General features: G+C 43.9%; 1 protein-coding gene across 1 annotated transcript in view; it reads right to left on the bottom strand.

The window, feature by feature from the left end:
* Nucleotides 1-374: 374 nt before the first annotated feature.
* The window catches only part of LOC121574754 (PDZ domain-containing protein 7-like), a 46,797-nt gene continuing 34,089 nt past the window's right edge, over nucleotides 375-13,082 (bottom strand). The window contains exons 13-19 of the mRNA XM_045224960.1: nucleotides 11,624-11,715; nucleotides 11,339-11,430; nucleotides 10,037-10,105; nucleotides 6,230-6,757; nucleotides 6,056-6,154; nucleotides 4,375-4,475; nucleotides 375-577 (exon numbers count right to left, since the gene is read on the bottom strand). Coding sequence (XP_045080895.1) covers nucleotides 434-577; nucleotides 4,375-4,475; nucleotides 6,056-6,154; nucleotides 6,230-6,757; nucleotides 10,037-10,105; nucleotides 11,339-11,430; nucleotides 11,624-11,715 — 1,125 coding nt within the window. The 3' untranslated portion in view covers nucleotides 375-433. The remainder of the gene's footprint in view (nucleotides 578-4,374; nucleotides 4,476-6,055; nucleotides 6,155-6,229; nucleotides 6,758-10,036; nucleotides 10,106-11,338; nucleotides 11,431-11,623; nucleotides 11,716-13,082) is intronic.

The raw sequence follows: 13,082 nt of genomic DNA, 5'->3' as shown, positions 1-13,082 counted from the left end.
ATTATTATACCCAAAGTAGGCACAGTAGACCCACATGTCGACTGCAGTTACAACATAAAATGTCACGTTACCAATTTTTGTTTTAGTAGTATTTCCTGTTTTCTATGGAAACAATCATTGTCCCTTTTGCCCTAGAGGAGAAGCAAGCTTATTGGTCAGTGTCAGAGGTACCCTCCTCTCCTCTGTGAGTAGACCATTCCCTTCCATTCCGAATCGTCTGCATCAGACGAATCCTCCTCCTCTGGAAGTCCACATACTTCTATCTGATAACGTTCTGGTTTGAACACCAGCATTTCACTCATTTCCATTTCCAGCCTGAAAGTGGGTTGGTGAACTGCACCTCGGAGCATCCTTGTTGACAGGCCTGTAGTACTGTGGGTGTAGTACTTCTGTAAGCCTGACAGTGGGCTAGTCAGCAGGGCTCTTGGGGTTCCTAGGGCCCCTTGGGGACCTTGACGATGAACACCATGGAGTCTTTGGCCTTGTTGCTGAACGCCCGGCGAATCACGTCCACCGCATGCAGATGGGTCACACGCTGCAGAGACTCACCATCCACCGACACCAACTCATACCCAGCCTGGAGACGCACACACACAAAGAGAGAAACACACACACACACACAGACCATACACACACAAACAAAGATCGGTTAGAGGTGATACACAAACATAGGCCTACACATGCTTACTGTGCATTGATCTCGGCTCCCACTTAGCATCTTTTTCTCTAATCTCCATACTCATCCCAGTAGATGAATTACCCTCTTTCCCTCTTTCTTTGTCTCTCTTTGTCTCTCTCTCACACACACACATACTCAAGGTTTACCCTCAGCTAAAGGTTATGTTGAAAACACACACACACACCAACCACACGTAATGCCTCCCCCTGCATTGTTTCCTGCAGGATGAGAACAGAGTACTGCTGAGTTCTAGAACCCTGAGGAGAGGAAGTTCCTGTGATGTCATCAGTACACACCGAGGATGCACCTGGCTGACACTTACAACACAACCCCAATGAATGGCCACACACAATCACAAGGCCAGAGGTATGTGACACTACAAGGTCTCTTCTCTATCTTACCCAAACCAGGGCACCTGCTGGAACATCTCCCCTCATGAAACTGTTGTGTGACAAAATATTTGGTAGTGTTTGTTGACCCAAAACATTCCTGCCCTCCCTTCCGTGATGCCAGAATCAAAAGATTTCAATCCATTTAACTAAAGAGCAGATTAATAAAAGTAATTTTGAATATTAGATATAATCTCATTCATCCTCTTTGGTAAACATTTATGGATGTTATTTTTGGGGCTTCCTCTCTCTCTCTTTCTCTAGCCAACAGGCATCATCCACTAAATGTCATCCCTACTGAATTAGATCTCACTATTGTAATGTGGTTTGACATTACAAATACTGTATCAAAATTACAAATACTGTAGTTATTGTTATACTTTAAACCAATTCATGTGGATTATTCAGCTATGGGAATTGCTCTTAATTTCTAGGCAGTGGTGGTAGTGGATCACTGTGCAGACTCCAGGCCATATTTCTGGAGAGAGCAACACCAGAACACTAGGACAGGTTAAATGGTATAATCCTCTAATTTTTAGAGTACTAGTGAGTACACACCCTGCAAACAATGAGTTGTTAGGATGTCCCCAGGATGTCACAAAATGGTCTCCGAATGTCATCAGGATGTTGTTTCATGGTCCCCTAAATGTTTTGTCTAGTTCCCGGTTGGTCCCGAGAAGTCCCCAAGGAAGATTTTAGGACGTTCTTAGGATGTTGTGTCATGGTCCCATGGAGGTTTTTGTCTACTTCCCGGTTTGTCCCGTGGCCATCACCTGATGGTCCCAAAGAAACGTTGTCGTACCCCATGCGCAAGCCAGTTTCACTACATATCACCCCTACACATCACTGTTACCAAGCCCATCAAGGCACTGATTGGTGAACCACAGTGCTTTCAACATACTATTTTCAACTTATATAACACACTTTGACATACATGATTACATTGTGTATGTTTATTACTACAGTAATTATTACTTAACATGTCCTCAACTAGGATTTGAACTCACAACCTCTTGGTGCATGGTATTCCGATTCAGGAGTAACATTAAAACAGAATAACATGCCCCACCAACATTAGACAATTATACCAAAAACCCAAACTCAAATTGCTGAAATAAGTAAATGAAATCAATGAGACAAATGTCAGATTAACTGATAACTAAAATAACAGTGCAAATGGCACTATTTTGCTAAGTGCAGATATGTATTATAGGTAATGAATGTGTAGGGGACTTCCAAACTTCTACAGACTTTGTGGTTCAGCATACCCCAAATCCAGAGGTTGTGCGTTTAAATACCAGGTGTGGACGTATTGAAAAGTCAGTACTAAGCGATCATGTCATTGATAAAAGATTTTTACACTATTTTAGCTTAACAGCGTACCACTTACCTTAAAACCCCCATGCCATTTAATTACTTTAAGTATAATGGTTTGGGACACCTGGGACCATCACGTGACAAAAACGTCCAGGGGACCATGACACAACATCCCAAGAACGTTTAGGGGACCTTCAGGGGACCATGACACAACGTCCCAAGAACGTCCTAAAAACGTCCCGGGACAAACCGTGAACTACAAAAAGGTCCCCCAGAGAACGTTCCCTTGGGACCATCACGCGACGTCCTGAGGATTAGTAAAATGAAAGTCCTGAGAACGTCCTGACATGGTCCTCAGTGACGTCCTGGGAACTTACAGGGAACTACACAAATGTCCCCCAGAAAACGTTCCCTTGGGACCATCACACAATGTCCTAAAGACTAGTTAAATAAAAGTCCTGGGAATGTCCTAAAAATATCCTGACATGGTCCTGACATGGCCCTCAGTGACATCCTGGTAACTTACAGGGAACTACACAAAGGTCTACCAGAGAACGATCATTTGGGCGTTCTTAGAACCTCCTCAGAACGTTAGTGGGATAGCGTCGCACCGAAACCCTTAAGGGACCTAAAGGGAATGTTGCCGAATGTCCTCAGGACATCCCTTGTTTGCTGGGCAGCAATCTTACTGAGCAGACTGGTGTTCTAATGTGGGTCTCAGCCAATAGCACAGATGAAAAGGATAGAGAGAGAGACAGAGAGTGAGAGAGAGACAGAGAGAGCGAGAGCAGTAACCAGCACATGGCATGGATATACACTGTACACACATACATTTACACACTTTGTGTCAACCATGCATACACACACACCTCACGTCTAGATGGGATACAGCTTTTGTCAAATTGATGTCAAAAGTTGATTTATTTTGCATTTTAGCTAACCCTAACCCTTTTCCTAAGGGTAATCTAATTATCCTAACCTGCTACGAAAATTCAATTTTGCCAAAAGCAGTATCAATTCTAGACAAAACCGTCAAGCAGGGGCAGTAGCAAGCATGACATACACACACACATACACATATACACACACACACATACCTGGTGGCTAGCTAAAAGATAGGCGGTTATCAGACAGGAACAAGGGGACAGGATGTGTGTGAACAGTCGGAATGGTGTAATAATCCTACTTCCCCCTGCTCTCAGTGTGTGGCAGATACACACCAGATAGGGACAGGCTATCAGGCTATGCCTAGGAGTTAGGGGGCTAGCGACGTGTCAGAGTACATAGAGCAAGCCAACCACGTCTAGCTCCGTCTATGTCTGTCTGTCTCTCCCTCTCTTTCCCAACCAATTCTCTCCCTCCTTGTCCTTCCCTTCCTCTCCTTCACGAAGGTTTCTGTCGCGGTTTTGTGTACGTGCATGTCAGTGCGTGCAGGTGTGTGTGTGTGTGTGTGTGTGTGTGTGAGAGAGAGAGAGGGGGACTCGGAGGGGAAGTTCATGGAAACTGAAAGGCTTAGCCGACACCAGATCCCCAGAGTGTTTGACACTCGAGTCATGGCCCTATCGGACCTGGGAAGTGCTGTCACCTGATAGGATCACGGCAGCAACACACCCACAAACACACCTGATTCTGAAGCTTTGACCTAGTATCTAGAGGTCGCTACAGTAGGGCTGTCTCAGCCATCACCACCTTCACCTCACTGTAACCTCTGACCTCATCCCCCCACTTCATTCAGTATCTATTCCCTTCTGGTAATACACTCTGGCTAAGCCATATAACCTGTACATTACCTGGCTCAGCCCATGTACCTCATCAGTCATGCAGGAGATGCACACACACACACACACACACACACTAGACCAAACTAGAGTGCCCTTTACAAATATCACAGACCAATACTGTTAAACACATCACCCTGTGTTATCGGGCTCAGCTCTGATTAAAGCACGAGCTGCCCTAATATTGCATTGAGCTCCTAAAGAAGCTTACCTTCAGAACGTCACTGGTAGAGGCAGCTCCTCCTGGAAAGATCTTCTCTATCTTGATCACAGGCTGCACCTTGGACTCCATCCCCCCTGAGATACTGATACCTGTAGAGCAGAGATGAGGAGTTTATCCACAAAGGGCCGGTGTAGGTGCAGGCGTTTGCTCCAGCCAATCAACTAATAATCATAGTCTTCAGTCAAGACTTAATTTATGTATTTATAGGGTATTTACAGTGCCTTCAGAAAGTATTCACAACCCTTGATTCTTTCCACATTTTGTTGTGTTACAGCCTGAATTTAAAATGGCGATTGTGTGTCACTGGCCTACACACAACACCCGATAATGTCAAAGTGGATTTATGTTTTTAGACGTCCAAGCTAACATATGGAATTGTTTTAAGATGGTCATACCAAGGATTATTTATTTATTTGATTTTTAATTTTAAGACTCCTTAAGGTCAGAAAAAATATATTAGAAAAATTATTGGATAAAACAATGAATTTGGCATTACTGCTATTAGCCAATAGAAACCATTGAATAACAGATTAAATATATGGAACAACAAATAGTAAAAAAACAAACGTCTAAAAGAGGTTTGTTCTGAAGTGTCTGTCCTATATCTGAGAGATATAAGAGAGATCAGGAAACTTTTTTTTTTCTTTTTTTAAAATTGTACATGTATTTATCCTTTTATTTTAGGCACTAAATTATCTCCATATATACTTCCATTAATTGTTTTAACTGGTACGGGGCACCTTCAGTTCAAGAGCAAAATGGAGAACACCATTGTGTTGGTGAGAGTCTCAGCTTTCCACAGAGGGGTCATATTAGTTTGTAGCCCAAACCGTTCAGACGCTACAGACAGAAGTTGGCAGAAGAGGCTGTACCGACTTCAGATGAGACCGTTTTCGTGAGAAGACCGATTTTCGTGACGTCTCATGGTCTGACAAACACCACTCTAGCTCTGCCACCTTTCACCGCGGATGCAGAAGGGCGATATCTCTAGCTTAAACAGACAGATTTTGATGGGGATGTTTTTACTATGCTAATTTATTTCCTCAGGGGTGTGGAAATTGTAGGCTAAGATGGATCAACAACATTGTAGTTACTCCACAATACTAACCTAAATGACAGCGTGAAAAGAAGGAAGCCTGTGCAGAATACAAATATTCCAAAACATGCATCCTGTTTGCAATAAGGCACTAAAGTAAAACTGCAAAAAATGTGGCAAAGAAATTAACTTTATGTCCTGAATACAAAGAGTTATGTTTGGGGCAAATCCAACACAACACATCACTAAGTACCACTCTTCATATTTTCAAGCACGGTGGTGGCTGCATTATGTTATGCGCATGATTGACATCTGCAAGGACTAGGGAGTTTTTAGGATAAAAATAAACGGAATAGAGCTAAGCACAGGCAATCCAATAAAAATATATGTAAAAAAACAACAACAAAAAATACAGTTGAATCAGATGTGTTACTTCCTGCATATACAGGGTTAGATTACCAACCATTGCTGTAGACTAGAGACACCCAGGGTAAACAGCCTTACTAGGAGTTATTTTAGACTGGGCCATTGTTATGTAATAACAATTAGCAGGTGATGCACTGATCTCTACTGGTGAGGTCGAGTACTAGCAGGCTACAGATTAGTTGGCGAATCTCTAATAGGCCTACTCACCCAGAGACTGTTTCGTCTTGGAGATGGTCACCGTGGTGATCTCATACTCCTGAACGGGTACAGGTGATGCATTTCCATGATGACCATTCTGCGACCATCCTGGTGAAAGTCTGTTCACTTGTTTCCCATTCTCTCTCTGCCCTTGTCCCCCCCTCTCCCTCCCCGTCGAGGGGCTTCGGTCCCGCAGGGGGGGCTCAAGCACCTGAGCCAGGGCGGGTTGAATGTTCCTGGGGGGTACGTGTACTCTCACCTCCATGTACCCCTCGGCCATCCCTCCCCTCCTCTCAGTGCTGCTCTCCCATTGGTCCATCCTGACCCTTCCATTATGTTTGTTCCTCACCGGCGACCGCCCCCGCTCCGCAGTGGTATCTTCCGACAGCAATGAGGTCTCATCATAGTGTTGGGGCCGGGACAAACCATTGTCTCGCCTATGGGGAGAGTGGTTGGTTTGGGGTTGGTGTCTGGTAGTGTGTGTGGACTCTGTGAGGAGCCAGTTGGGGGGTGAGGGGCTCGGAGAGCGTGAGCGGGGGTTGTGGTGGGTGTAGCTGTCCACGGGGACGTCTAGGAGGGGGGTGAAAACGCGAGAAGGGGGCAGGAGACCACCCTGGAGGCCAGACACACGTAGCCTCTCTAGGTCTTCCATCAGCTGACGATCTCTCCCCAAGTCCTGGGCTGTCTGAAGCTGGAAACCACCATGGTAGTCTGGAGAGGAGATATACACTACCGGTCAAAAGTTTTAGAACACCTACTCATTCAAGGGTTTTTCTTTATTTTTACTATTTCCTACATTGTAGAATAATAGTGAAGACATCAAAACTATGAAATAACACATATGGAATCATGTACTAACCAAACAAGTGTTAAAGGTATATTTTAGATTTGAGATTCTTCAAATAGCCACCCTTTGCCTTGATGACAGCTTTGCACTCTTGGCATTCTCTCAACCAGCTTCATCTGGAAGGCTTTTCCAACAGTCTTGAAGGAGTTCCCACATATACTGAGCACTTGTTGGCTGCTTTTCCTTCACTCTGCCGTCCGACTCATCCCAAACCATCTCAATTTGGTTGAGGTCGGGGGATTGTGGAGGCCAGGTCATCTGATGCAGCACTCCATCACTCTCCTTCTTGGTAAAATAGCCCTTACACAGCCTGGAGGTGTGTTGGGTCATTGTCCTGTTGAAAAACAAATTATAGTCCCACTAAGCCCAAAACAGATGGGATGGCATATCGCTGCAGAATGCTGTGGTAGACATGCTGGTTAAGTGTGCCTTGAATTCTAAATACATCACAGACAGTGTCACCAGCAAAGCACCCCCACACCATAACACCTCCTCCTCCATGCTTTACGGTGGGAAATACACATGCGGAGATCATCTGTTCACCCACACCGCGTCTCACAAAGATACGGCGGTTGGAACCAAAAATCTCAAATTTGGACTCATCAGACCAAAGGACAGATTTCCACCAGTCTAATGTCCATTGCTCATGTTTCTTGCCCCAAGCAAGTCTCTTATTCTTATTGGTGTCCTTTATTAGTGGTTTCTTTGCAGCATTTCGAGCATGAAGGCCTGATTCACACAGTCTCCTCTGAACAGTTGACGTTGAGATGTGTCTGTTACTTGAACTCTGTGAAGCATTTATTTGGGCTGCAATTTCTGATGCTGGTAACTCTAATGAACTTATCCTCTGCAGCAGAGGTAACTCTGGATCTTCCTTTCCTGTGGCGGTCCTCATGAGAGCCAGTTTCATCAAAGCGCTTGATGGTTTTTGCGACTGCAGTTGAAGAAACGTTCAAAGTTCTTGAAATGTTCTGTATTGACTGACCTTCATGTCTTAAAGTAATGATGGACTGTCGTTTCTCTTTGCTTATATGAGCTGTTCTTGCCATAATATGGACTTGGTATTTTACCAAATAAGACTATCTTCTGTATACCCCCCCTACCTTGTCACAACACAACTGATTGGCTCAAACGCATTAAGAAGGAAAGAAATTCCACAAATTGACTTTTAAGAAGGCACACCTGTTAATTGAAATGCATTCCAGGTGACTACCTCATGAAGCTGGTTGAGAGAATGCCAAGAGTGTGCAAAGCTGTCATCAAGGCAAAGGGTGGCTATTTTGAAGAATCTCAAATATCAAATATATTTTGATTTGTTTAACACTTTTTTGGTTACTACATGATTCCATATGTGTTATTTCATAGTTTTGATGTCTTCACTATTATTCTACAATGTAGACAATAGTAAAAAATAAAGAAAAATCCTGGCATGAGTAGGTGTGTCCAAACTTTTGACTGGTACTGTACATGTTATCACACACATATAAACACACACACACTCACTCCTTCCCTTTAACCCCAGTAGACCCACTGTATTGTACTATAGTTCTAAACCTTCCCAGCACTGGTCAACCCTCCGTGTTTGACAGTGACACTGTGTGGGAGTTTACAAAATGGAGTCTATTCACCACAAGGCCCAATCTGCATATCTCTATCTGAGGTCATCACCCTGACCTGTCAGAACTCTGTGTTTGACATGTCAGTTTCCTTCCTCCCTGGTGGAGTCAGCTGACCTTTCAACCCTTAACCCCTGACCTCTGTGTGCTAGATTAATGGGTCATTTAGTTCTGTGGCGGCAGCTCTGCTTTTTTTATTCTTGAATGGAGATAGTTTGAGAAGCTTTTAAGGTATGCACACACACACACATGCACTGTGTGTTTGACTCTTGAATTGGTCTAGTTTGTGAAAGGCTTCAAAGGCTCCATGCAGTCAACCCACGCCTGTCTATAACTTAGCACTGCTCCTCTCTGGCTTTTGTGTTTCTCACAGATACATAATACAAGCCTTCCTACTGAAGTCATCTGACACAGGCCTGTGTGTGTGTGTGTGTGTGTGTGTGTGTGTGTGTGTGTGTGTGTGTGTGTGTGTGTGTATGTGTGTTTGTGTTCAGGGGCTGGGCATAAGCGACATAAGCGGTGGATTAGGGCCCCCGGCTCAGTCTGGGTCTCAAGAGCTCAGTCGGTGTCTCAACTTACTGTTAAAAGTTATAGTATTAGAATACAGAAGGTGCAATTTCAAAATGTTGTTGTGCATCAGCCAATTTCCTCTTGTTATGTCAGTCACTGACAGTCACTCAATTAGCCATGTCAGCTAAAATTTTTAGTTAGTTAGTCTAGCTAGCTATCTAAACTAGCTAGCTATCTAAAAGCCGAATTATCAACCGGGCACGAAGAGCATGTGCCCATGGGCCTTGACCTCCTGGGGTCCCCCGTTGATTTTGGTAGTCACTCTCATGCAGATATCATATTAACATGGCATAAGTCATGGCAAAATGTGTAGAATTGCAGAAAATGTGCTTCACAACTGAACAATTTTGCTTTACCCCTTGCCAAAATGTGTAGAATTGCAGGAAATTAGCTGTAAAAGTGCGAATGTATCTTTCCGACCCATGGCAAAATGACTAAAATTGCAGCAAACTTGCTTAGAAACGACAACATTTTGTTTGCGCCTCATTGCAAAATGTGTAGAATTTCTGGAAATGAACTCTAAAACATACTTTATTTTCTCTCTGCCGTCAAGAGGGGGGCCACTAAAATGTTTTGCCCGTGAGGTGGGGGGCCCCCCAACTAAATTTTGTTTAGGGCCCCAAAAGGCTAGGGCCGGCCATGTATGTGTGCTGCATGTGTATGAAATGCCAGGATATTGAGCAGGTGTTTCAGTCAGACAGACAGGATATGAGATGGACTGGAAAAAGAGGGAGACGAGAGGAGATATGAAAAGAGGAGGAGAAGAAGAAGAGACAGGAAGAGAGGAGGAGGAGGAGGAGGAGGATAATATCCTATTGGGATCAGGCAGAGGACAGCGGTTAGAGAAAGAGAACGGGTGAAGAGAGAGAGAGAGAGTTAGAGAGAGGGAGGGAGGGATGGGGGAATGAGAGGCCATCATACATACACACACACACAGACACACAGAGAGAGAGAGACCTGGTATGGGGGTGATGAGGTGTCGTCGAGGGGTTCCACTGCGAGGAGAGCGCAGGGCAGGAGACCTCACTGAGGACGAGAAAACAACAAAGATATGAACATATAATACTAGAATACAAAACATTTCCACCCCCCACACCCCCACCGCCCACAATGCGCCAACAACCAACAAAATGAACAAAAGAGAAAAAAATAGAAATACAAAGGAGAACAACAACAGAAAACAACAATGCAAAAAACAAAAGACATCAAGGACTGTTCAAAGTCTAAACAGCAAGGCAGACTGTATGCGTTTGAGTGCATGTGTGGCACTATTTACGTGTGTATGTGTGTGTGTGTCCGTGTGTGTGCACATGTGTGCGTTTGAATGCAAGTGTGTGTGTATGCATGTGTACAAGCGTACAAGCACCTGCGTGGCATCAGCCTCAGGCAAACAGGCATTGGATGTAACAGTGTTCCACCTCAGTGTCATTAAAAACTTATTTTTTGGGGGGGGGGTTATTTTGACTTTATTTTGACTTATCTTTGACCGTAAATCTATCCCCCGCCCAGCAACTCCACTCCCACTTCCCTCAGCCCATCCCACCTATCTCTGCTGGCCACCCTCTTCTGATTTCTATGCGCCATATATCTTTAAACTATGCTGTGATGTTTAACATACAATTTGAATGTATCCAATTGAACAGAATTGGGAGTTGAAGATACATACTTTTACTAAGAGTATTAATATATTAGTAATTGACTGACCAGGTCTCTCCAGATCTCCCAACAATGCTATTTCTAGGGTCAATTTTAGATTAATGTTATGCTTTTTTTTTGCCATTCCTGAAACTGAGACCAGAAACAGGCTACCTGAGGGCAATACCAGAACAAATGGTCTATTGATTCTGTATCCTCGCAACAAAATGTACAGCGCTGCGATGGTTGCATGCCCCAAATATTCAACATTTTGTTGGTGGCAAGAATTCTGTACAATAATTTTAGATGAAAAGCACGAAGTGTTGAATCTTGCGTTGTTTTATATATCAACTCATACACCCTGTGCCATGGAATTGGTACATCAAAAATCTCTTCCCAGCTATTTTGCAATCTGTATGGCACAGCTGTCAACATCCTGGTCCTCAAATGAAACTGGTATACTTTCCTATTTATGCTATTTTTGTTCCTCTGCCAGTTTTGATCCTTTATATTGGGCAGACAGACCAGTTCCCTACCTCCTCCCGCTGCCACCTGCCTCTTCTATAAGGAGTTAGCACTAGAGAAGAAACAGACTGGCGCCCAGGCTATGTTTGATGTACTTACATGAGCGGCTCTTCAGTATGTCGTAGGCCTCCAGTTCAAAGGGCATGACAATACTGTCAAAACAACCCAGCTCTGTAGGAGGGATCAGCATCCTGGAAAGAGACAGAGAGAGGCTTTGTGAGAGGAACTACACACACAGACACACACCTGATTTGTCATATCAGTAGGACTGACACACCATGGAATACATAAACCACACTAGCATAAGCATATAGCACACACATACACATAAACATCACACATGCAAACACACGCATGCACGGACACGCGCACACGCGCACACACCTGATCTCTCGTATAAGTAGTAGTTTCTCAGGTCGGTCCAGTATGGCCAGTAGAGGGTGTACTAGATCCTGCACCACACACTCCGACATAAACTTATACAGAGAGAAAGAGAGAGAGAGGGTTCATCTCAATAGTCTATAATAAATAACTTAGTTTTCCTTTCCTACATCTGAAAGAACTAGACAGGTGAGAGCAGATTCACAGTATTCATCGTACAAAATGTACCCCTAGGTCAAGCCCCTATCCCTTTCCCTCTACCCCTTATGCACTTCTGTGGATTTGAGACAAGGTACAGATGATGCCACCCTGATAGCTTATGCAAAGTTCTGACGGACAATCTGAGGAGTTGATCCTTTTGGAGTGAGGAGTGGAGGAGCGAGTGAGTGTGACGGAGAGAGAGAGAGCGAGAGAGAGAGAGAGAGGAGGTGCTCCATCAGAAGCCTTGTTTATTTAAAAAACATCAATACAATATCAGACACATATCGCTAACCCTTTTGTCTAATAGCAAAAAATATCACTAGACTGGGAGAGCGAAATCAGATGATGGCCGATATTTGACCCTAGTCATACAGATGTTGGATCCTAATTTGATCACTAATTTGTGGCAGATAGGAAATTCAACTTCTAGTGTATTGGAGTTTCAGACTTGATTTGCCCTAACAAAAAATGTACACATCAACCCCATTAATTATAATCCACATAATAATTCACATTTCCAGTTGCTGCAGGATTATTTTCCTGCTGTAGCAAACTGGCTCAAATTAAGATCTTACATCTGCAAATGACAGGGCAAATCTGTGTTTTGTCTGAGACGCCGGTGGACACATCGATCACTGTCAGACACTCAGACACACACAGGGAACAATACTGTACATGAAACTAATCAGTCTACAGTACTGTGGGTACAGTCTGTTCACTGTTAGCTGCTCCTAAAGTGGTAGGTACAGTGGGGGAAAAAAATATTTAGTCAGCCACCAATTATGCAAGTTCTCCCACTTAAAAAGATGAGAGAGGCCTGTAATTTTCATCATAGGTACACGTCAACTATGACAGACAAATTCTTCTTACGAAGCCACTCCTTCGTTGCCCGGGCGGTGTGTTTGGGATCATTGTCATGCTGAAAGACCCAGCCACATTTAATCTTCAATGCCCTTGCTGATGGAAGGAGGTTTTCACTCAAAATCTCACGATACATGGCCCCATTCATTCTTTCCTTTACACGGATCAGTCGTCCTGGTCCCTTTGCAGAAAAACAGCCCCAAAGCATGATGTTTCCACCCCCATGCTTCACAGTAGGTATGGTGTTCTTTGGATGCAACTCAGCATTCTTTGTCCTCCAAACACGACGAGTTGAGTTTTTACCAAAAAGTTATATTTTGGTTTCATCTGACCATATGACATTCTCCCAATCCTCTTCTGGATCATCCAAATGCACTCTAGCAAACTTCAGACGGGCCTG

Source organism: Coregonus clupeaformis, chromosome 1, assembly GCF_020615455.1.
Source record: "Coregonus clupeaformis isolate EN_2021a chromosome 1, ASM2061545v1, whole genome shotgun sequence".
NCBI lineage: Eukaryota > Metazoa > Chordata > Actinopteri > Salmoniformes > Salmonidae > Coregonus > Coregonus clupeaformis.
This window is presented reverse-complemented; position numbering and strand designations above follow the sequence as displayed.